Genomic DNA, 25640 nt, shown 5'->3' with positions numbered 1-25640 from the left:
ACAACTTCATTTCCCAGGATGCATCGCGAGCTTTCGACGTGCTTTCGCCACAGAAGAGAAGAAGAAGACAGGAGGCGCCACTTTGGAACAATACACCCGGTTAGCGAGTTTTTATTTTTAACGCTACTGATTTTACGATGACTTTGACTGTTGCTGTCAACTCCTGGCACATTTTCCTTACAAATATTTTCCAGATATTTTGCTAGCGGTCCAGTTTAGAAGCCAGAACAGAACCTAGAGACAAGCTGCCAGCTTTGCTGCTGTCGAACGACTCATCACTTCAATATACGATCTTCGTGAGTCCCGCCGCTTACAGTCTGATTGCTGCAGTCAGAGGAGACGCTGCAGGTTTCAGTCCAGCCGAACCATGACCTGACCGTGGTGCTGCAGGTCTGTCTGCCCAGTTCTCCTGACCAGGTACAGTCTAGCGATGTTAGGTTTGGCTCGGGGCGGTAAATAGTTTCTATTAAAACGAACACGTAAGGCTAGCGTTTGGAAGCGGCTACAATTAGCTAGCCAGCTAGCGTTAAAGCGTGACATGTCTGACTGTTTGGATATAATGGACACGAGTCAAACTGGTTGTAGTCATGTGGCCATTAGTTATACTGTTTTGTCTTTTATCTGTAGACTTCATCAGTCATAACCAATCACTGTGGGAAACGTGTTTTTTGTTGTTGTTTTTTTGTATATAAAAACATTAAAACCAGTAGCAGAACTGTGATTTGATAAACTTTGAACTGTGATGGGGTCTGAACACAATGTATGGCTTACATGTCAAAGTGATGACCAAGTGGAGACCTTGTGTTCATTTGACTCAGCCAGACCTTCCTGTGAAATATCCATCAGTTTCCATTCATCCATCAGCGCAGTGTAGACGCTCGTATGAGGATTTTTATAATATGATAACACGAAAGTGTTCTTGTGCCTTCATGTGAAGCTGAAAGGGGTAAAGAGTCAGACTCTGATTCACAGTCTCCATTAGTTTTCTGACTTGAAGCTGAAGACGTAATTTAAAAAAAAAACCCTTTCATCCAGCAGCCTGATCAATAATGAGCAAACCACATCACAGTCACTAAAGCTGCTACCAAAGGGACTGAAGACAGGGCTATACTCAACATTATCTCAGTGTCTGTGTTTGATTAATCAGTTTCAGAAATACTGAATGATATTCTTTGAACATTTCCAATATCCAGAATCCATAATGGTTACTCCCAAAACATGAAAAAGCAAGCTGCTGACTACAAAATATCAGACAATCCCCCCCTCCTCCTCTCTGACTCAGACAGTGCAGAGGAAGAGGACAAAGTAAAGCTTATTATAGTGAGACTGTCAGGTAGTGACCTTATTTTATCTAAGTCCAGATTTAGGGCAGCAGGTTGCCATAGAGACTGCTTCTTCTCCCATGAATCCCCCCTCTGTGTGGCACGATCTCCTTCTGTCTGTCAGATACAACCATGAACGTTAATATTATGCCCTTCAAACACCCTTCAGACTCCCACCAGCCTTTCTGTGCAGTGGTGAGACTCGTTCAACTTGTCATGCAACCCGAAATCGTGTTAGCTCTGTTTATTGCTGAAGTAAAGGCCCTCACAACAAGGACATGTAGTCCCTGACTTCTGCGATGATGTTAAACTTGACAGATCTGTACATGTCACATTTTCTGTTTTGTTAGTTTTTCCTTGAACATGTGCAGTACAAACTAGAGACCACGTATAGGCCTGATTTAATTTGTAATGAGAAGCCCAGCTGCTGGATGTACCGTCTTGTTTTCATCTTCTTTTAAATGTAAATAATGAGAGATGGGCTCTCATTATTAATGCCATCCTGTTTTGGAGAACCTGAACAAGTCTTATCTGTGTAACCAATACTCACTTTCATGACACGATGCTCCAGGATCAGGTGGCCACTTTATTTTCCTTAAGACGTCCATTTGCGTTTCCCTCTTATAAGGTTACCAATCTGCATCTCCCCTGAGAGTCCCCAAGAGGTTTTTGGCCTGCAGATGAAGATTTGCCTTCAATTATTAAGAGGAGAAGTTTATTTGTAGGGGCTGATGGGCGTAACTCCTTACCTGATAGCCCCTGTCCTTGTTTGCTTTGATGGGCATATGTCACTCAGGAGATGCTGTTACTGTACTTGAGTAACTTCAGTGTTTTCTAGGGAAAGGGAACACTTTCTGGGAATGGGATCCCTCCTCCTCTATAAAGCTCACTAGTCTTCCTGTTGCCTGCCTTCTCAGATGCACTGGGAGCTCTCAGCAAGCACTCGGTGACGATGGAAAGCTCCGTGTCTGTCAGGCTGCGTTACGAGGAGCTGCTGTTTTATGCGGCCTGTGTTTCTAACTGCTGGTCTGTGTGTCTGTGCGTCTGCGTGTGTTTAGAAGGCAGAGTGTGTAGGAGAGGAGGCAGCGGCGGTGGTGGCATGCGTGTGAGCAGCAGCTGGAGGTGGCAGCTCTCCCGAGCCATGCGACTGGCGCTGCGCTGGTGCTGGCTGTGCCGCACGCAGAGGGGGGGCCAAGGCGGGGGTACCAAAGCGGGGATCGGCGGCAGGTTGTCAGAGGTGTGGCGTTACAGCAAGCTCCTGCTCAAGTCGCTGTACTTCAACAGCCTCAACAACTCAGACACTCTGCTGGACTGTGCTTTTGAGCCCGTCTATTGGATTGTGGACAACGTGACCCACTGGTTTGGAGTGGTAAGCTCACTTCCCTCCTCTCTTGATTCCTACGCCTGCTGCTGCTTTCCTTAATCGTTTTTCCTTCTCTTACCCTCCCAGGTGTTTGTCTGTCTTGTCATCTTGCTGACATCCTCGGTTGTGGTCATCGTCTACCTGTTTGTCCTGCCCACAATCGTCAGCACATACCCTGCACACTGGATTGTGTGGCACCTCTGTTGTGGCCACTGGCTTCTCATTATGGTGGTGTTCCATTATTACAAGGCAACCACCACCTCTCCAGGACACCCACCAAAGGTAGGTGTCACACTCCTCAGAGGCTGACATAGTGATTTAATCTGCCCCCATCATTGATTTTTACATTTTTTAAGTGCAAATGTGAATACTTTTTAACATTTAAAGTGTTTCTTTTTTTGGTTTATGCGTTAGTTTGTAAGTATTTTTTGAAGTAAAGTGATTATATTTCAAAGACTGTATAATCGAACGACTTTTTGAATATTCACAAATCATAAAATAAAATAAAAATCTACATGCAATGCTGTGCAAAAGTATTTCCCCCCTTTCTGACTTCTAAGTTTTTTGCGTATTTGTCACACTTACATGTTTATATGTTACATAACCCGAGAAAATCAAAAGTTTTTAAATGATTTTATTTAATTAGGGAGAAGTTATCCAAACCTACCTGCCCCTGTGTGGAAAGATAGTTGCCTCCTAAACCTAATAACTGGCTGTGCCACCTTTGGCAGCAAGAATTGCAGTAAAGCATTTGTGATAACTAGCTATGTGGCTTTCTAATCGTTGTGGAGGAATTCTTTTAATTCAGTCACACCGGACAGTCTTTGAGCACGCACGGTCTGTTTAAGGTCACGCCAAAGCATCTCAATCGGATTGAAGTCCAGACTTTGACTTGACCACTCCAAAACCTTCAGTTTGTCTTTTTGAGCCTTTCAAAGGTTGACTTGCATTGTCCTGCTGCATAACCCAAGTGTTCTTGAGCTTCAGGGCGTTAACTGATTGTCAGAAATTCTGTGTTAGTTTTACATCAGATGTAAGAAAACTCAAACCTTTTGTCTCATCAGAATATTTCACCAAAAGTCTTGGGGATCATTAAGATGTTTTTTGGCAAATGTGAGACTGGCCTTTGTCTTCTTTTTGATCAGCAGTGGTTTTTTCCTTGGATCTCTCCCATGGAGGCCATTTTTGGCCAGTCTTTACTTTATTATTCTATCATGAACTCTGACTTTAACTGAGAAAATAAGGCCTGTAGTTCTTTAGATGTTGTTCTGGATTCTTTTGTGACCTCATGGATGAGCCATTTCTGAACTCTTGAATTGACACCCCCCCCCCTAATAAATGAAATCTCGACTTTAATACTGCATGTAAAGTCAATGTACTCAGGTTATCTTTGTCATATTAAAATTAGTTTAATCTGAGACATTTAAGTTTGACAAATATTCAAGAAACGCAGAAATCAGAGGAGGGCAAAAACTTTTTCACAAAACATAACTTTGTAACAAAAGACATCAAACCAGTGACTTTGATCATAAACCTGTGAAATAATTTACTAAGGTCACAAATCAAGTGAGAAGTAGGTAAAGTTTTATTTTATTTTTTATAAACACTTATACAATTTGACTTTTTAAAACCAGAGGAATTGCCCCCCGATGGTTCATTAGAAAGAATGCAGGTTAGCTAAAACACCCCCAGTTACCGACTGGGAATGAAGAAATTATTTACATATTCGAGAATGCATATAGAGATGCACCCTATCAGAAAATTATCTCCAAATTATATCGTGCACTGACCAACCTAAGGGGTCACGATACAAGATATGTTAAAACAAGATGGGAAACAGAGGGTAATCTATCTCTATCAAGAGAGGAATGGGAGGGAATCTGTAAGCAGCAGTGGTCGGTAACAAGCTCCCCCTCGTGGAGGGAATTCAGTTGGAAGAATGTAATTCGTTATTTTAATACCCCGGCTCAAAAATCCAAATATTCCCATAAGACAGCTTGCTGGAGGCAGTGTGGACAAGCAGCAGCAAATCACTTCCACATCTTTTGGAAATGTCCTCGTGTGGCTCCATTTTTGAAGGAAATGCATAAGGTCCTGGAAACAATCTTCCAAAAGAAAAGAAAAGAAATTTCATTTTGCAGTATTGTACCTAGGGAACTTAGAGAGTCTTAAACTATGTAAACTGGATAAATATTTGCTTAGTGTGCTGTTGGTGGCTTCCAAAAAGGCCATAACCCGTCGTTGGCTTAATGAGGATACTCCTACTATAAATGAGTGGATTGACGTGATATATACTAGTTTTGTTATGGAAAAAATAACTTTTAGGCTAAAGTTGCAGGTGGACTCAGCTGATGAATACTGGTTGAAATGGTTGAACTATGTACAAAATGGGAGGCCTGACTCGTTGTATTTTCTGTTTTTCCTTTTTCTCTTCCATTTCTCCTCCCCCACTGTGGTTAAGTTGTATTGTTGTACATGTTGTATAAAAAAGAAAACCAATAACACATAAATGGAGGGAAAAAAGAAAGAAAGAATGTAGGTTTATGTGTCACTTCTCAGACCCAGCGGTCCATCACACCATCTTTTATGTACAGGCTGTGGCATTTTCTTCTGAAGATGACAGAACAAGAGCGTGCACTTACATGTGATTCATTGGTCATTCATTTTATTCTTGTTGCCGAGCTTTTGAATGTCTGCATTTTTTTTTTTTCATTTTAGGACAAAAGCCACATCCCTTTTGTGTCCATCTGTAAGAAATGCATCACTCCCAAACCACCGAGGACACACCACTGCAGCATCTGCAACGTGTAAGATCTTCACGTAGTTCCAATGTGGAAAGTTGGCGTGTTTTTATATTTTTGTTTTGTTTTATCATATTAAAATGTTTGCTATATTGCAGGTGTGTTTTGAAGATGGATCACCACTGTCGTATCCTTTGAGCGAGGAAAAACTCATGAAAATTACTTTTATTCTGTTCACTTTTTGTTTTGGTGTCTCCTGATGTTCCACTTGTTGCACATATTGAACTGAGCTCTTTCCAGCCTGGTTGAATAACTGCGTGGGCCATTTCAACCATCGCTACTTCTTCTCCTTCTGCGTCTACATGACCATGGGCTGTATCTACTGCAGCATCAGCAGCAGGAACTTGTTTCTGGACGCCTACAACGCTGTAGAGGTAAGGCTCGACGAGGAAAGATTCAACCATCGATATGTTTGGGTGGCGTTTTTGTCTTGGCAGCTGCATCCGTTTCTTCCAGTTCAGATCCATTCTGACAAGACATATTCCTTTAAACAGGTTTTTCTAGGTATTATTAGCACTACCACTCTGCACAGTTTGGGTGAGGAGCTATGAGGAAATAATTTGCATCTGTCAGTAAAGCATGATTTGCAAAATTTGAGCTCATGTAACAAACAACAAAGGGAAACACCTTCTGTTTTTATTCTTACTCTGATTAAGGATCTAAAGTGTGCCAGCTGGTAAACAAAACTGTAGGCTTTGGATAGTAACGTTAAAGGAGCAGTTCAGCACAAAATACAAACTTTTGACACTACTAACTGTCCTTCCTGTCCACCTCAGACCTACTATCAGACCCCTCCTCCGGACTACAGTTTCAGAGAAACCAGTGCTCATAAGAGCATCATCTTCCTCTGGGTGCTGACCAGGTGTGAGACACTTTACCTTTTAAGAAAGTCCATAATGCCACTCGTATAGTTCAAATTGTAATATGCCTCTTCCCCCTCTTCCCTGCAGCTCTGTGGCAGTCGCTCTGGGTGGACTCACCCTGTGGCACGCCATGCTTATCAGCAGAGGAGAAACCAGTATAGAGCGGCATATCAACCGCAAAGAAGCCAGAAGATTAAAGGAGAAAGGAAAGGTACATGTGCTCCTGTGCAGAGTCAGTTGCTGTATATGAGCAAAAGTTTAGCCTTTTGTTGGACAAATCAGTTAAAGTTCACCAGAGATGAGTCCTGCATAGGAACAAGATTCAAACTAATCGACTGTCTCTGAAAATCCTGTTTTCTTCTTTTCCTAATCAGGTGTTCCGAAATCCATATCATCACGGTAAAATGAACAACTTGAAGCTACTGTTTGGTGTGCAGAAGAGGAGGTGAGCTTAGTCACTGCTGCTTCAGCCTTTGGGGATTTTGATAAATATGTGCAAGTATTCCATCTAGAGAGACGTTATTATTAGTTATAGCCGGGATGCACTCAATACAAACTATTATTCCACCTAAAGGAAAAGAATAGGAAAATCTTTTTATATTAAATTGACACATTTGATGCTTTTCATACAAAGCCAGCAAAGCCAGCTGACAGGTTTCTTTCAGTGTTGTGCTTACTGAAAAGCAGGGACACAAATTACCACTGTTATATGTATGATTCTGAAAGTATCAGATTATATCAGTTGTATCCCCTTCAAAAGATCACAGCTTTGTCATCCTTCATTGTTTTCAGTCACATTTCATGCCATCTGTTCTTCTGTTCCTCAGTCACTGGCTCACACGGGTCCTCTTACCCTCCAGCCATCTACCCTGCGGAGACGGCATCGTGTGGGATTGCACCTTCGCCAGGAGAGACCCCATGGCCATCTGACCTTCAGCCTTTTAATGTTGTACCATATCGAAAACTTCAAACCTGCATTTATAACCAGCAAAGAAGAAAAGACTGTGGTTACACAGATCAGCAGCCTTTTGCTGTGTCTGTATCAGCACTGATAAAAGTGGAGAAACACAGGAGTGTCTCAGCTTCTCAGATCCAACTGTCACTTTTCCAGCATTGTACAGTGAGACTAAGCTGTGACTGCAGAGCTGTCAACTGATCTGATTCACGGGTGCTGCTGGTCAGCATCTCAGTAACGCCTCGTTCACACAACTTTTATTGAAGAGGTGATGAAATGTTTTGGGATTCTGTTACACAGTGTGGTTTGGCACCATCACAGGAGCCACAGTTAAAGCTTGTAAATGGTGCTGTGTGTTGCATACAGTACAGCACATTAAAAAAAAATTATATTGTATCGTTATTAAGTGAAGACCTGAAGGTCATGTCGGCAGACTGTTTACAGCAGACTCTACTCGGTTCATGCTGTAAAGCAGACTTGCACATTTCCCCTCAATATGACTTTAGCTTGTAAAAGAGATCGTGCCACCTTAATGTGCTTTTTATTAATTAGTGACAAAAGTGCAAAACACGGCACCATTAGCAGCTGAGACTGTATCAATCTCCAGCTCTGTTTATTTAAGGATCGGCGTCTTCAAAATAACAGAAGATAGCTGTGGGAGGCAAATCGTGAAAATATTATTTAAGAAGTGTTGTGTTAGTATTTAAATAATTGTTATTTGCAAATTGTTTTTAATACTGACTACATGTGTTTCAAAAACCATCCCCTGGCATTACTGGGAACCACTGACCATAACTTATTTCTTGGTGCCAAAGACGAGTGAAAAACCAACTACACAACTCTTGATTTCACAGAACCTTAAACACAGACGTGGTTGTGTGCCTTGTTTGGTTATTCAACCTTGAAATGTGTGAATCAGACACTGTGAAATATTATTCTTTCATTTATTTTTCCCTCCTCTAAGGCCACATTTTCATATCAGTAATCTCACGATGGTTGTGGAGGCGCTGCAGTTGCCATAGAAACAGACATCCAGCTGTGATAGTGTTGGAGCTGTGCTCTGATTTCATTTATCTTGCCTTTTTAAAAATAAAACAAGGTTTTGATATTTCTCGGTTGACGCGTTTCCGTTTTTAGGTGACGATATTCAGACAGACACGAGTGAAATTTCAGTGTAAACAAAGGTTTAATGACATCTTAAGTTAGACATTTTAAATATTGTCTTGTTTTCTTGGCATAAGTTGATGTGAGGTCCAAAGTCAGCCAACATTTATGATTTAATATTAACATTTGTTCAATATTAACAGAATACAAGGCAGATGTTGAATATGAGGTTCACATAACTTACAATCCAAACAAAAGTACATTTACCTAAACGGATATTTCATTCTGTAAAAAGAATCCTAAAATTTGAGTCAGTGGAAGCTTTCACAAGTGCTCGATCCATGAACAGTTGGCACATTCGTATTCTAGCAAGTCTCAACATCGGGTATACATTCAGATGAGAGGGTAAAAAAGTCACTGACGTGTCTTCCACTGCTGTGGGGGTTGGAAGAAAAATGGTTCCAAGACTGGAGCAGGTGCCTGCTTTGTCTGCAGTGTGAAATTGCTGGGACACAGTATCTTAAGTATCCAAGTTTCTGCTACGTTACGGTTCTCAAACCTGCTGAAATAATGGCTGCTACTTAAAAGGCATCGAGGCAGATCTAGCTTCACACCGACGCCTTGTCAGCGTCACTCTCTCTGCTTTATATGCAGTGGGAAAAAAAATTGCTTCTTTTTATACAGGAGCTGAAATATCCAATTACCTGGCACTACCTCATTATGGTGCCTACTGACAGATGTTCATGATCTCAGGACAGTAACACTAGATTTAAGACATTCTGAAGAAACACAAACTCACCTTTGTAAGTGGTTTTTGTTATTTTGTTAGCTAAAAGAGGATTAGCTGACCAGACAAGTGTCCCTTCTTTCATTATGATTATGACCTTAATGCATGTATGATTTTACCAGCTGTAAAACCTAAAATATAAATACGCCTAAAATCCCATTTTGAAATTTTTGAACCTTGAGCAGTGAAATATTTACCAATCAAAATGACACCATCTCATTTCATGTGACTGTTTGCTCCAACAGGACAACAACATTCATGAGGCGTGCTGCATAATAACAAAACACTCATTTCATTCTTTTGACTTAGACTAAGCTCCGCCATCAGATTTATGTGCATTAGTCTATACAGTCTTACTTGTGCGTTTGTGAAAATACAGACAGTTAAAACATTTCAGTATAAAGGGGAAGAGTAGGAGGGGCAGAAGGAAGCTGGAAGATCCTCGAGGGTGGAGGCTGCTGGAGAGTTTACCCGCAGAGAGTGAGCTGTTGAGTGGGCAGCACAGCTTTGCTACTTGGTATCTGGAATTTGGTGGTAATTAGGGTGAAAATCATCTTCCACCAGGACTTCCTAAGAGGAACCTACAGGGAGAATTAGAGAAATAGCCATAAACACATGCTTTACTAAATGCTATGGCACCTGTTTAAAATGGTAAATGGCCTGTATTTATATAGCGCTTTACATATCCAGTCATTCACCCATTCACACACTGCTACATTGTAGCCACAGCCACCCTGGGGCGCACTGACAGAGGCGAGACAGCCGGACACTGGCGCCACCGGTCCCTCTGACCACCACCAGTAGGCAACGGGTGAAGTGTCTTGCCCAAGGACACAACGACCGAGACTGTCCAAGCCGGGGCTCGAACCGGCAACCTTCCGATTACAAGGCAAACTCCCAACTCTTGAGCCACGATCGCCCCATACATGCTAGCAAGATTCACAGGACCAGAGTCAGAGTAACATTAGTACAATCACAGGCTGACATTTGTCCTCTAGATAAGTCACTTTTTGTTTTGATTTTTGTAGATGAGTCCATCTTTAATAGGAAAAGTTAGTTCTTACCACTCTCCTCTGGCCTGAACCGCCTCTCTCCTCACCAGCCTCTTCTTGTCATCCAGAGGTTTGGCGAGCGCTCGAAGCACTCGGGCCCGAAACGGCAACACCTTAAATCACACAGAGATAGGAGAAAAAAAACTGATAAAGCAATTCATATGTTAACATTACACTTTTTATACAAGTTTTCCTGTAATCACAGCACTCTTCTTCTAAGGCCTTAAAGAGGCAGTTCACCATGAAATCCTGTTATGCTCACGACTGGGTGACAGGATCTAAATATTAATGGTGCCCATCTAGGCTGAGCTGTAATGTTTCTCATTGGTTTAATTACACAATAGACAGAAAACAGGTCCCACATGGAGCTGCTCACAATAAACCTCATGATTTCTAGAGAGAAACGTCACTGCTGAGCTTCTCAAATATATTTTATGGCACTTTCGGCAAACAAGTACAAATGTCATTGATTGCACGCAAAATCTGCACTATTTTCAGGAGGGAAAATACAAAAATTTGACTTTTGGTGAACTGTTGCTCCTCTTATGAGGATCAATAGTCCCAACATGATGACAAAATCATAGCTTGTAACTTTCTGAATCAAACAGTCCTTATTCAGCTTTTGTAAAACTATAAAAACACTCATTTCAATAAACAGGTTACAGTTTTTAAAACAGTTAAAGATAAAACACACAAATTAAGAATAAAAAAAGTTCTTATGAAGGTTGAAATCAAAGTATTCAAAGATGGTAAGTTTTACCTCATGTACAGGGAAGTGGGAAAGAGTGCTGATGCAGGACAGCGAAGCAATCCGTACACTCTGCAGTTTAAAGGAAAATACTGTGATCATTTAATTATCTTATACACTCCAATAATGAAGGTAGGCTTTTATAGAGCACTTGCAGCATTAAATACTAAAACAAAACAACAGTTTTCACTGTAATCTTGAGGATGAATAGTTACTGAACAGACAGCAGTGATCTCACTAACCATAGCTGGACTGGAGATGAGGGCCAACAGCCTGTTGATCAAAGCTTCCAGCTGCTGTATGAGAACTTGTGGTGGGTTGACGAGGACGGGCTCCAGACAGGACAGAGTTGACAGATGAACGTCCTGATCAGGACACGACAAGGCCTCCAGCAGCAGAGAAAGAAGCTGCACGGGAACAGGAAGAGGACTTTTTGATGATTACAGGCACCTACCAGCTCGAGTCATTTCTTACAAGCATCAGAGCTGCTCAGTGTTACTCACCGCTGGAAGTTCAGTGACTTGAACCTGCTTGGGCAGCTTATTGACGATGTTAGACAGAGCTTTCAGGTAGTTGGGCTTCTTCTCTGGTGGAAACACAAACAATACACAAAACCCCCAAAATATTACATTCTGAATCTTGTATATACACTGATCAAACAGAGTTTAAAGCATGGAAAACTTTCCGTCTTCATCAGTTTTTGGTGACAAATTCCAGCAACGATCAATTAACTTTTCAATATATACAGTGGTGTAAAAAAGTGTTTGCCCCCTTCCTGATTTTTTTTTCTAATGTTTGTAACACTTAAATGTTTCAGATCATCAAATATAACACAAGTAAACACAAAATGCAGTTTCTAAATGAAGGTGTTTATAATTAAGGGGGGAAACAATCCTACATGTCTCTGTTAGAAAAAGTGATTGCCCCCCCAAACCTAATAACTGGTTGGGTGAACCTTAGTGGCAACAACTGTAATTAAGCATTTGCAATAACTGCCAATGAGTCTTTTACAGCACTGTGGAGGATTTTTGACCCACTCATCTTTGCACAATTGCTGTAATTCAGCTACACTGGGGGGGTTGAGCATGAATTGCCCTTTTAAGGTCAGGACTTTGACTAGGCCACGCCAAAGTCTTCACTTTGTTTTTCATGACCCATTCAGTGGTGGACTTGCTGGTGTATTTTGGATCATTGTCCTGCTGCAGAAAGGATACACACCTTCCAAAAAGTTCCGCTTTTGTCTCGTCAGGCCACAGAATTTTTTTTTCCCAAAGTCTTAGGGATCACCAAGATATTTTATGGAAAATGTGAGACTAGCCTTTATGTTTTTGGTCAGCAGTGGTTTTCTCCTTGATACCCCCCATATATGTAGGCCATTTTTTCTCAGTGTCTTTCTTATTGATGAATCATCAACTCTGACTTTGACTGAGACAAGTGAGGTCTGCAGTTCTTCAGTGTTGTTTTTGACCTCTTGGATGTGTCGTCGCTGCGCTCTTGGGGTAATTTTGGTCGGCCGCTCACTCCTGGGAAGGTTCACCACCGTTCCAAGTTTTCTTTATTTGTGTATGATGGCTCTCACTGTGGTTCACTGGAGTTCCCAAGCCTTAGAAATGTCTTTGCAACCCTTGTCAGACTGATAGCTGTCAGTGATTTTGTATCTCAGGTGTTTCTTGAGATCGTGGCACGATGTGCTGCTTTTTGAGATCTTTCAGCCTGCTTCACTTTGTCAAACAGCTTCTACTGAAGTGATTTCTTGATTCAACAGGTCTGCCAGTAATCAGGCCTGAGTCTGTCTAGTAAAACTGAACTCAGTTTTCCACAAATTTGGTTAATCACAGTTAATTCATGGTTTACCAAGAGGGGCAATTACTTTTTCACACAAGACCAGGAAAGTTTGGACTTTTCTCCCTTAATCAATGAAATCATCTAAAAACTGCACTTTGTATTTGCTCGGCTTAACTTTGTCTAATATTAAAATTCTTCTGATGATCTGAAACATGCAAGTGTGACAAATATGCAAAACACTAGAAAATCAGGAACATTTCTTCAGGTATCAGGTATTTTTACTATTTTCCTTTCTGTCTCTGTCCACAGAAAATATTGGTGCAATATTTGCAGCATTCAAGAATAAAGAGCTGTTAATTTTTTTTGTTTCTAAATATTAACGGGGACCTATTGCCAATAATGTTTGTTTTGTTTAGGCTGTCTGTCCTGGTGCCTCTACCTTGTGGTGCAGCGTTAAAGCCTTGCACCAGCTTGGCTGAGTTCTCGCTGAAGAAGCGCTGGCGGTACATGATGCGTACATCAGCGTGGCAAGCTCGGTTCAGTACGTCAGTGGAGTCGCTCATGAGCAGAGAGAAGCCGTCTGCCGCCATCGGACCTAAATCAGCATCGTCGAGCAGAGAGAAGAGCTGCAAGGAACACAGGGAGAGACAAGGTTTTAAAAAGGAGACTAACACCGAACGTGTTTTCCACTTCACGCTGACACAGTAAAAGAGTGAAAGCTCCACCGTGTGCCGCTCACAGTTTTGTACCTTGTCGGTCAGTGTTGTGAACAGAGGGTGGTATCGCAGAAGCAGAGCCTTGGCAACCTGCGGACAAGCACAACCTTAGTATCATTCTGAAAAGAAAATTGTAAGGTGAGCGGTGAAACAAGTAAAAGCTCCTAATGCGCTGATCATTAGGAGTGAGCAGTACAGACAGAGTCACTCTTACCCAGATCATAAGTGTGAAGGCCTGAGTGCGAACAGAGGAGGAAGGTGAGTCCAGCTCGCTGCACACTCTCTTCATCATCCTCTGAATTAGGCTGTCGAGGGAATGTCCTGAAGAAGAAACCGAAACTGTTTTAATAAATGATCTAAAGCTTTTAGATTTAATAAAAGCCGAGCTGTGACAGGACACAAACTGACCCTGTGGTTTCTTGTTGACCAGGCCAGCAAAGCACTTTGCAGCCGACGTGTATGACAGCGGGTGGCTGCAGGTGCAGCTCATCTCCTCCAGTGCCGACAGCAGTTTGTCGATCTGGGGCACCTCCACCTGCACACGATACTTAACACTGTCAAAACAAACTTCAACATACATTTCCTAAAAGTTTTTATTTATTTCTTTAAATTTAATGGAAATCTGAATTAGGTGTTTAACTTGAGACTCACGCTGCGAGGTAGAGAACACACACTGCCCATAAGCAGACAAACCAGCCGAGACAGGCTCCAGGAATCCCCCTCCTGCTTCTGAGAAAGGTAGTCACACTTGTTACCTGAGACATGGCCCGATGAAGTGGTTCCAGTTTAAAGCTTCCTTCTACTCATAATGGGATGTGAACGTTGGCATTAATGTGCTTTCAATACTTCTGTCAGCTGCTCTTTTTCTCAAGCCAAATAATGGCTAAACACACATTTAAGAGTTAAACAAATAAAATAAATAAATAAACAAACAAATAACTTTTCACTTGAGCTTTTCTGAAATAAAAACATTGTAGATCTAAACATAAAAGTAAAAAAAAAAAATGCATATACCCAGTTGGGGGTCTAGGTTAACTGGCCCATAGGTGTGAATGTGACTGTGAATGGTTGTTTGTCTCTATGTGTTAACCCTGCGATCTGTCCAGGGACAGCTGAGATAGGCTCCGCCCCCCACTGAAGAGAATGGATGAATGGTATGTACATTTATGACCCTGTATTTAGTTCTGACATTGTTTATTTTAGAAAGCTAAAAAAGTCTAAAACACAAGAATTCTTCATTCTAATTCTTATGTGTTTTTTACTCATCCACTGTATTTCGTTCAATCAGAAAAAGCCATTCAGAACACAACACTGCCTTGACATTTGTGTTGACTGCATCAGTTTGTATACTGTCTGATTCTTTATAAACTCTAATTATATAGTCACTAATATTTAATACATAAAATAAATGAGCACAGACAAGACCTTGAGAAGCTGCATGTGTGAAGGGAACGAGTTGTCAGGCAAAAATGAGACATCGCCATCCAGGAAGAGAGAGACAGCTCTCGACGCCGTCTGCCCCGCCAGCCTGAAAGGAAGCCACACACACCTCATCAAAAAGTACGCTCTGCATTGTGCAAACAAATCAAAGGCATTCACAAAGAAGAAAAAAACAGAAACAAACTGTGAAACAGACAGGAAATAATATATTTAGATCAGCAGGTGTGACACAAAGGAGGAAATACAGCAAGTACAAGCCACATTTAGTGCAACTTTGTTTTGTACATATCTGCATTTAGAGACACTAGGTGTGATAAGAATAACAACATTTACTATGTAGATGTGTAAATGTGTCAAAAGACAAAAATCAGGCCAAGAAGTGAACAAGAATACTGACGTGGGCTGCAGTCTGGAGCAGGAAGTGCTGATGACAGGAACCATGGCAGACAGGACCACCTCCTCTACCAGAGGACTACGAGTTCCAGATGATCCCTCATCTGGGGAACGATTTTTTTTTAAGTCGGGGGACTAAATGTTTTTGCCATGAACACGTTTTACAAATCAAAGCTCAATTCAAATCCTTGTTAGAAAAATGTAACTGTAGCCTCAGGACTTAATGGATAGAAGTCTGTTAATTCATAAGTTATACTGAGCAGATTCAAATTACAACTATTTTGATGAAGTAAGATGAAGGTGGTCAATCACTGATCCTTTCTTACCCTGCAGTGCTGCCTGGAGTGCCAGAGACAACAGGTGTGGGATGAAGACGTCGTGGAAGCAGCGCCCCGCTTCCTCGCTGTCCTGGACCCGCTCTGCTATTCTCTGAAGGCTGCGGCACGTCAACACCACCTCATCCACCGAAAAATTAACACTACCTGAAATGAGCAAGATGTCACGGAGGTGTTAACCTTAGAGTATTTCATAGGATAACAACACATTTTGATAAAGCTCTTTGAATTTGGAGACAAACTCCAATAAACTGATGTGTGATTGTAAAGTTGCACAATGACCCACCGATCAGTTATAAATAGTAAGCACTCGAGGCCAAAAAAAGCATCTTTTTTGGCAGATTACCTGTGTGTGCTGAACGAAGGACCTCCAGGAGGACAGGTGTGCTCTCTTGGACAACACTGGGTTGGATGGACACTGCAGCCAGAGCTGACAGACACCGCTGACGCACTGCATGATGGGAATATAGTTCAGAAACCTCCTCTTGGTCTTGATTCATGGGCTCTGAACAGACAGGAGGACCAGGTCAGATAAACACTACTTGTATGTGTTCCTGTGCTTAAAATACGTGATATTTTCAGCAGCTTACCAGTAAACATCTCTTTCTTTAGTTTTGGAATCAGTTTAGTGATGACGAGTGCCGGGTGCAGCTGCGCTAAGGCTCCAGCACACTCCACCACAGCAAGACTGGAGGCAGAAACAAAACACAAGACAGGTGTCAGGATGAACGTGATTCAAATAGATAACAGAGAGCATCAAAGAGAAACGAAAGCTCACCTGACTCTGTCATCCTCTTCAGTCAGCAGCAGTCTGGTCAGATGATCGAGAGCTAGCTCAATATCAGATTCTACCAGCAGACCTGAACAAGGGGAAAACATTTACAACATTTGTGAAAAATGTCCAACTCCGTTATAGTGCTTTAAGCATTTTTTTTTTTTTATTTAAGCACCTGCTTGTTGTGCCAGTGATGTGAGCACAGAGGTGGCAGTGATCTGCAGGCTGGAGTTGCTCTCAGAGAGAGCCGAAAACACGATGCTGCACAGAGCTTCTCGGAAGGCTAAAAGCACACTCTCATCTGAAGTAAAGAGATGAAACGCAGATACGAGAAACAGAGGTCAAAGCTGTAGTTCTCTTGGTCACAGTCAAGCAGCAAGTAAACAGTTATCTTTTTTTAAACCACACTATAACTGTTTGAAGTTTGTGACAGTTACAGTGTAAACACACAGAAACAGACTCTGATTAAAGGTCAACAGCCGTAACCAAGTAAAGTTTTTCTTTGGTCACTGGACTCAATGTTTTAGCTTGACTCAAACAAAAGACAAACAAAACATGTTTGCTGTATATCAGCAAAGCGATGAAGTCCCGATTTGATCAGAGCCAAGAAGACTCAAATATTTACAGGATCGAGGACGTGCATATCTGAAACAAATGTAGAGCAGCAAATGAAGAGACCATAATTTCAAGATTTTATGGCCGATGTTGAAGTTTAATGAGATGCAGCGGTGACTAGATAAGTGAAGAACAGCAGTGAACGCAGCGCTCACCATTATCTGAAGACTGGCAGTTTTTTACTGAATGGATAAATCGGTGCACCACCTCCAGTAATGTCCTTCTATGGGAACACTGCACAGAGAGAGAGAGACAGAGAGATGATTATAGACTTATTTGTGTTAAAAACAAAACAAAACATAAAATTCCAGATGTTAATCAAAGAAAACAGGGTCTGGAGTTCTCATACAACACATTCTCTCTACTCTACCCATACTTAAATAGCCAAAAATGTAGCTCATATAAACCAGTTAAACATGTGGACATCAGCTGTCTCTGTTACCTGTGTTCTGTTGTTATATTGCTCAAGCAGAGAGGGCATGACAGCAACTGTAATGATGTGACTCGCCCTGGTGGAGGCGCTGCAGGCGGCTTGGAGGAGCTTAGCGCTCGGCCATACAAGCTTTAAGTCTGGTTCACACAGGTGATGTTTGCAGTCTGAAAAAAGGATGACACAGTACAACACAAGACAGCTTTGAATGTCTCAGAGACTCATTAATCAAAACTGTATGTAACAATAAATACTGATTTCTTCCAACAAAGATCCATTAAAGAACCACTGACAATTACAGTGTGTTTACATTGACTGTATAGACTGTAAATAAAAGATGGACGCAGTAACTGTGACATCACCCTCAGTTTTTCGGGCTCCTCATTATAAAGCCTCAACATTAGCAGTTTAGTCACTGCACTGTTGTTTTTTCTGGAGCTAAAGGTGTTTAGTATTTAGGCAAGAGGGTGGGGTACGCTAAGTTATTAGCTAATGCTAAGTATAAAAAGCACATACACCACAACAAAGGCCTGGCAGAGAACCCCTGGCTACAGCTATCTGTGTAGACATCTGTCAATCAAGGAGGCCACGACCCTAACTTTACAACAGTATCCAAATATATCTGCTGTATTTAAAAAGCAGGAGGCAGAACACTTTTTCTAACAGGCTGTAAAAAATGCATTTTCATGGTGTCATGTTGGGAATTTTAACACTGAAGTCAGCCTCAGGGGGGCCTTGAGAAGTACCAATTTTTCCATAGCAACTGACTGTTGCCATAGGAGTTGCCAACAGGGATCTAGACCTTTGTGACAGGGCCCTAACACTCAAATACTGTATTTTAAACCCAACTGTACAATCAATCTGTTAGACAGTAAATATGATATACTAATTATGAAAAAGCTGTGGGTTTAACTTTCAGATAACCACCGTGGTATACACAGTATATATATAAAAAAATGTTTCCTGCCAACTTCCTCCCCAGTGAACTGTACTACATAGTGCCATATTCCTCCTCATCAGTATTTAGAATTTCATTTCTATGTTTCTTTCTAGAACAAATGTACCTTTTTTCACATTTTCATTCATGCATAACAAAGCTGCATTTTACCTTTGAGAATGAAATCCAGGAATGTGCTGAGGGAGTCCTCAGAGTCAGAGCTGAGGACTGAGCGAGAGAGACAGGAAGTGAGTGCGGTAAGAGCAGCGAGGCCTGCAGACTCAATCTTCTCGCTGGAGGTTTGAAACACCTGCAACGACACAACAAGTGCAACTTCACTTGACTCTGGTGTTGTTAGTTAAACAGCAGTGAGGTCTTCATTCGCTTAATGCTACAAAAGAAACCTAGTATATCTAGCATTCGAGCTAGAGATTCACATTCACACTCAAGGCCATAACTTGGTGCTTCAGAAAGTACTACTGGACTTAAATGTGCCTATTTTTTTTAATCAGGGTGGCGTGGGTGAAAAAGAGCTAAAAACAGAAATTAAAATCACACCACACCCAAGAAAGACAAGCTAAAAGATATTAAAATATGTCTTTACAGAGCCAAGGCACAAAATACACAAGTACTACTGCTATTTACATTTAAAAACTGATCTCAAACAGACCTCTCTGCGTACTGATGTCCACAGTCCCTGCAGGAATTCAGCCACATGCTTATGTTCATACTGTGACACACAAGCAGCCTGAAAATGTAAAAATAATCACAAGTTATCTGCATGACTCTCTGCACTGGACCACTTGTGACGAACGACTCTGCTGCTTAAGGGAATCGTGAGCTGTGCATCATTCACCTTTACTCATGCATAGTCTGTGCAGCTGACAGTCAAATGTTTATATCTGAACTGTAAGCTCCTGTTTTAGCTGGAGGCACACAGCTAGACATGAGTTTCTCACCAGAGTCTGCAGCGAGTCCAGCTTTGCACTCTGAACGTCTGAGTCCAGCTTCTCGATGAGGAGAGGTAAGAGAAACTGTAAGATAGCAACAAATATTAGAGCAGAAGCACTTCGTTTAGTTTGCTTAGGAGCAAAAGCTCCAAAACGGAAAATAAATAAATAAATAAATAAATGAATAATACTTTCACTCACCTCTGCAAACTTTGGAGTCCCAGTAAGGACGGCCCTCAGCGCCTGAACCAGTTCCTCCCTGGTGATGCCATGTGGGTCATTAGGAGGCTGAAGTGGGAAGAGATATAAGAAGTCTATTAAAACATGCAGAACGCTACAAACATTCACAGATAATGGAAAGTACATCACGTCCCCTCCCAGTGTCCTGTCCTTCTTCAGTGTGCTATCAAATAATGAATCTAAAGACTCCAATGTAAATCTTAAAGATGTGTTCTCTTTTGTTATACAAGCACCGAGATAAATATTTCTGACAAACACAAATATACAAATGGAGAAACACTCGTGTTATTGTGGAACACTCGCTCTCACTCTATAGCCTCTGTTTGCATTTCATTTAATACCTGAAATAATACATTAAAAATGTTATCCCAGATACCACTGATCAGTCATTATCGACTGGCAACTAATTGTGAAGCTAAAATGCAAAAAGTGCATAAAAAGCATTTGCAGTAATAAAAACATAATATTCCAGGAACACGCTTTGCCGATCTGATCAGCTGTTCAAAACACCTCCTACGTTGGAATAAACGTCAGCACGACCTATCTGATGTCTGCCATAACCTGCCCGAAACTGGAAGTGAAGTCATTTTCGCAGTTTTTTTCCTATAGGGCATTTACAAAGATAGGCTGGTGTTTTTAAAATTAATCTTTGGGTTTATGCCTTTCTGTATAGTTTCTGGGATGCTTAGAACTCAAATTGCACTGTTGGAAATAGTTAATTTTGATGCACATGCTGTTATTTTGCAAATTTGCATTATAATATTTATTTTTGTTTTTCTTGCAGTATATAAAAATTGGTGTATCTCAAAAATAAAACTGAAGACGCTCAAAATAAATTTCCTGTGGTTGGAAACTTTTTTGTGCAACTTTTTTGCATTTACAGTTTTGAGGGATATACCTCTGAAATTTCTATAACTAGAAATATGTGTAAAAAAAACCCAAAATGAAGTTTTTTTTGTAGTTTATTGCACTTTTTTGCAATTTATGTAGTTACTATGTAATATGTAATGCATACATATTATTAACATTTGGGATATAATGTTTTATTTATGTATAGCAACTTGAAATACTCCCAAAAATGGCACTATAGCATGTAAAAATATCAAGATAAGCTCTGACGGACTTGGTTCTATGGTAGGTCTTAAAGGGTTAAACTTCAGCTCTCTGTCTTATATTGCTTTACACCACATAAACAATATTTATTACACGCTGTTGTCACATGTATGCCGGTTTGGCCTACAAGGAGTTCTAACATCATTGTTAATTTCCTCAACCAATAATTCTAACGAGGTTGCTGATGAATTCGTTTTCATCAACAACCCTCCCACCCCCCCAACAAAAAAAACGCACAAGGACAAAAACTACAGTGAATGAAACTAAATAATGTTTTAGTCAGAAGATTAGGATTAAAGCTAAATCAAAATTTGCTGTCAAAATGGTCACTAATTAATGAATCAGTAAATATAATCATTATTAAATATAGACTAAGAATATAATAACATGCTCATATAGATCAATGCAACGCTATAATAATAGATTTTTTCAATCTGCCGACTGATGTGTTGGGATATATTGTCTAAAGTGTTCATGCATTCATCAGTGCAGAGCATAAACTAATGCTGATCGTGCACCGTTTGTGTTTCCTCTTCAGTTTAGACTGATGAGGGATGCTGGCTTTGAATGCTTAATAATACACATGGTTAAATGTGCCTGTTCTTATACCTTACATGATGTTTTATGTCACATACACAAACAAGCTTTGTGCCCATGTGCTGCTTTGCTCCAGAGAGACCTGTGATGTTCTGTGACATCGAGCTGCTTTTCACAAGCAGTCGCTGCATTATTATTTCCTACAGAGTCTGTCTGAGGTCACAGGAAGTCAGTGATGACATTTATGTCTGCTACACTCAGTTCTCGGTCCAAACCAGCTGAGTAAACAGGGACTTACTGGAGAGAAGTCGATTGGGAAATAGCAGGACGTCACTTCAAACAGCTCCTCTGTGAATTTACCTGAGACAGCAGATAGGAAATGAATGGGAGTTACAGTTTCATCACTGTGGCAGGAAAAGGGTGAGCTGCAGGTCAGAGATGGACAGAAATACAGAGGTGGTGACGTGAGAAGAAATTATAATGTTCTCACCGAGATCATAGCCTCCGTGAATTAGGTTTTTGGCAATCTGAAAGGCCAACAAGAGGTTGCGAGGATCTCGCTCCCCGTCCATGGACTGCACAAAACCGAAGACAAAGTCGGCACCCAAACCCTTAAGCTCTGTAGGAAAACGAAGCAGGGAGACATCATGTGAAAAAAAAAAAAGAAAAAGAAAAGAGTTTTGCAACACAGCTGAGACAAACACTGGTTTACACAATGACTAACAATGGCTTGCATGGTAGTGCCATGATAGAGGAACTATACAACCAACCGTCTCTTCCTCAAAACTAGGAAAGCTGGTGAGGGTGTATGGGTGAAGCTTACAACCATCTCCACGTGGGGATGATTATTATTTTCTCTATTACTATCAATAACTCGCCGGTCTCCGTTTCTTCTTTTGTGAAAAGTTTGGGTGTCATCCTCGACAGTATTCTATCTTTTAATTCACACATTAATAATGTCACTCGGTCTGCGCAACATTAATCGTCTCCGTCCTTTTCTCACTCATGCCACTGCCATTCTTGTTCATAGCCTTGTTACTTCTCGGATCGATTACTGCAATTCACTTCTTTTTGGTCTTACTAAAAAATCCATCCACAAGCTTCAACGTGTCCAGAACTCCGCTGCCCGTATTATCACCAGGACCCCTTCTATTCACCACATCACCCGTCCTGCAGCAGCTTCATTGGCTCCCGGTCAAATATCGCATCAATTTAAAATACTTTTGTCTACATTTAAGGCTATTCATCATCTCTCCCCTCCATATCTCTCTGAATGAAGTTAATAAATGTATTCCAAGGTGCTGCACATCGACAAATCACCTAAAAGCAGCCTTACTGGGTCTGATTAATATCACCAGTTTGTAATTAAACTGTGTTATCTACAGTTGCTCTAACCTGCATGTTGTCCCTGTCAGGTCAGCTGAATAATGAAGATTCACTACTCATTTAAAATCTGGTTAGATCCCAACTGTTTTTTCAAAAAAAATATATAATAATGAAATGATTCTGTGTAAATGAGTAAACATCTCTGCTGTTAAAATCACACTTTTCCCCTCTTCTGTTTTTTTAACAAAAACAACACGATCCAACATGACCCACAGAATTAAACAGGAGGGTCTTGACCGTTGCCATGGTGAACATAGTCTGGAACCAAAAACTCAGAGCTTACATTTAGAGTTTGTTAAATCTGCTTTCTGGAACAAAGCCCAGGTCACAGTACCATCCCTCCTGTAAACATTTCCAGTTTAACAACTGGTAGCTGAGCACAAGGATTTCACTGTCAGCCCTCCATTTGCATCTTTTACAGTATGGCTGTTATCCTAAAATATTAGCCAAACAGAGGACAGTGTGTCAACGCCTTCCATTACTGCTGTGAGATTGCCCGACTTTTAAAGCTCATGCTTAACTCTTAAATCACTGGTTACTTCAACATGACCTGCTTCCTTCCACAGAGCTTTCTGTCTCTATTAACTGAGGTTTTGTGAATCAAAACATAATCTCTTACCCGCCTCTCTGGTCTCCATGATGTTGATAAGCATGCTGTAGACACATGCTCTCTCTGATAGCATCAGAGACTGCAGGGGAAATAAATACATTTGTTATTAGTAGGAACAGTTTTAGATGAGTCAGTTTTACCAGCAAAAACAATAACAGAGAGGAAACAAGAACATCTAACAAGTGTGGCTAGATGTTTCCAACAGTGTGTTACATTAGGTTTTAAAAGCATTAATGTCGGAAAAATCAAACACTGCGAAACTAGGAAAAGTCATAAAACGTCCACTAAAGCCAGAATAAACAACTCAGACAGTCGAACTGTTGATATCATATTACAAAAAAAAAAGTGGAATGTAAAATGTGAATTGTTTGGTTAATCATAATAAATTCTTTGATTAATGGTGAAAACTCATGCACTGCAAATTGCTTAAATCTAATTTTTAACATTAGCATTTTGTCATAACCCTCCAAGTACAGTGATCTAGATTAGTTATAAATGTTAGGTGATTTATTTATAAGCAACAACTTGATCTTGACAGCAATTTCGGTTAAGTAAAATACACAATGCAGTCTTTGTAAAATCCATGTTCTCTTCAATTCCAACTTTAAAGAACACAAACACATCAAAGCTCACAACTAAGTATTGAAACTATGAAATTATGTAGGTAAAAATCAATCCAGCACTGTTGTTATTCCTCACAATAACACTTTAAACGTACAATATGACAGTCTCACCTGTACATGGATGTCCTGGAACACTGACCTCAGCATGGACACAGCTGAGCCAGGAGGCAGGTTTGTACATTTTGTCTGAGTGGGGGGAAAAAATGCACATTAAAAAAAAAAGAAAGAGGAAATGCATAACCTGCCTCACATTTGGAACTTCTCAAAAAAGTCCCCCAGCCTGAAATAAAGTTACAGATTTGAGCAGAAACAAAATGTTTTCAAAGAACGACTAACCAGCGCCTTGAGCCCCTTTAAGACGGGAGGTGTGACGACATAATGATCCTTCAGACGGTTTTCATAGAAGGCAATGAGCACTTCCACTGTGGAGAAGAACAGGAAGAAATGCTGAGTGCTGATCGCCCCTTGACATGAATAAGCGTCATCGGAAGACATATATGGATATAAAAATGCAGTTATTTGAAAGCATTTTTGATTTGTCACTTTGCACGAAGCCGTACAATGCCAGCACAGTATATGGAAGGAGAAAGGTGTACCTTCTCTCTCTGTAAGATCTCCATAGCACTCCTGCAAAACCTCAGAGAGCAGATGGACTCCTCGGGCTCGAGTGTGAGGCTGAGAACTGGTCAGACTGGACCTTTAATAGGAAAGGGAATGAAGATAGAAGTTGGTATTAGATAGGAATGTAATTGCAAACTCTGGCTGATATTTTCCCCTGACATGACGATGAAGATTGCTTACCCCAGTGCTTCCACCAGCTGCAGAACTGTAAACTTCCCATCTTTGACACCTGATCAAAAAACCCCCAAATAAGTTTAGTGAAGTGGAGTGATGCGCTATCGCAATGCAAATACACGCATGCTCTAACTCTAGTAGCTGTACCAGGTTATAACTCAAAGGTAAGGCCACAGGGTTCATTGACAGGGTACTTCTACACAAACACAGCAGCTAGCAAGCAGCATGTGCTTTAACCGCTGCGGACTAGCATCAAATTAAGAGTCCTTGTGAAGAGACAATGTGTTCAAACTTGATGCATACATCCAGAATGTGCATTTACGCCAACAAAATGAGCAAATATATTTTCATGGCGAATGCTTGCTCTTTATCTTGCGGTTACAACACTACACAGGATGTTGTAGCGCTAAGTTAGCTAGTTAACCATCACGTCTCGCTGCGCATCCTCGAAGAGCAGCTCTACAGCCTCTCCCGCGTTACTTTTGTGAAAAATGCATCGTAAATGTCACCGGCAAACCGCGACGAAAGCCTTTTACCTTTTGCCGCATCTTTAGCCTTGCTGTCCTGCAGTCCAGACACAAATTCCTCCACCAGAGACAGCGCCAAGGTACTCTCCGCAGCCATCGTGTCCCTGTAACTACTTCGCTGGCACTACGCATGCGCGAAAACTTTAGGTGAATCGCGAAAAGCGACTGGTTTTAGATTATAATCTCATAAAAATATAACCTTTAAAAACAGTATAATATTATTTCCACACAAAACAGTGTCTTTTCATCTTTATAGAATGAAAAGATTTACCAAATGGTGGAAGAAAAGCTTCAATATCATGTCCTTTAATGCTGCATTCACGTACCGTCCGAACAATACACTACAAATACTAGAACTCGCAAAAGTGGAATTCTCTTGATGTTCCTGATGTACATCCTCTCCCTTCCACTGAAGTTTTGCTTTTAAGAGGTTCCAAT

General features: G+C 40.9%; 2 protein-coding genes across 5 annotated transcripts; one reads left to right on the top strand and one right to left on the bottom strand.

Annotated features, from left to right (window-relative positions):
• Positions 1-17: 17 nt before the first annotated feature.
• zdhhc16b (zinc finger DHHC-type palmitoyltransferase 16b) lies at positions 18-8422 on the top strand. Of its 2 annotated transcripts, XM_031748889.2 has the most exons (11): positions 18-99; positions 195-417; positions 2381-2691; positions 2773-2967; positions 5404-5492; positions 5585-5613; positions 5727-5860; positions 6263-6348; positions 6437-6560; positions 6724-6794; positions 7177-8422. In XM_031748889.2, the coding sequence occupies exons 3-11, from the start codon at positions 2422-2424 to the stop codon at positions 7277-7279; spliced, it is 1101 nt and encodes a 366-aa protein (XP_031604749.1). In that variant the 5' UTR covers positions 18-99; positions 195-417; positions 2381-2421; the 3' UTR covers positions 7280-8422. The 2 variants fall into 2 exon arrangements, with proteins under 2 accessions (XP_031604749.1, XP_031604748.1); XM_031748888.2 differs by having other exon boundaries at positions 58-417.
• Positions 8423-8471: 49 nt separating this feature from the next.
• On the bottom strand, positions 8472-25326 carry mms19 (MMS19 homolog, cytosolic iron-sulfur assembly component). Of its 3 annotated transcripts, XM_031748887.2 has the most exons (31): positions 25212-25326; positions 24682-24730; positions 24477-24577; positions 24217-24302; positions 23992-24066; positions 23267-23336; positions 21752-21880; positions 21560-21621; positions 19573-19659; positions 19381-19455; positions 19092-19169; positions 18593-18731; positions 17497-17651; positions 17210-17288; positions 16615-16740; positions 16443-16524; positions 16255-16352; positions 16011-16169; positions 15656-15811; positions 15334-15433; positions 14922-15024; positions 14148-14225; positions 13905-14031; positions 13711-13817; positions 13530-13586; positions 13220-13406; positions 11499-11581; positions 11238-11402; positions 11008-11067; positions 10260-10360; positions 9746-9776 (listed from the first exon to the last, which is right to left on the bottom strand). In XM_031748887.2, exons 1-31 carry the CDS (start codon positions 25297-25299, stop codon positions 9746-9748), a joined length of 3093 nt encoding a protein of 1030 aa, XP_031604747.1. In that variant the 5' UTR covers positions 25300-25326. The 3 variants fall into 3 exon arrangements, with proteins under 3 accessions (XP_031604745.1, XP_031604747.1, XP_031604746.1); XM_031748885.2 differs by having other exon boundaries at positions 8472-9776; positions 24217-24577; XM_031748886.2 differs by having other exon boundaries at positions 14148-14219; positions 24217-24577.
• Between the last annotated feature and the right edge of the window lie 314 nt (positions 25327-25640).

Source organism: Oreochromis aureus, linkage group 8 (genome assembly GCF_013358895.1).
Source record: "Oreochromis aureus strain Israel breed Guangdong linkage group 8, ZZ_aureus, whole genome shotgun sequence".
NCBI lineage: Eukaryota > Metazoa > Chordata > Actinopteri > Cichliformes > Cichlidae > Oreochromis > Oreochromis aureus.
This window is presented reverse-complemented; position numbering and strand designations above follow the sequence as displayed.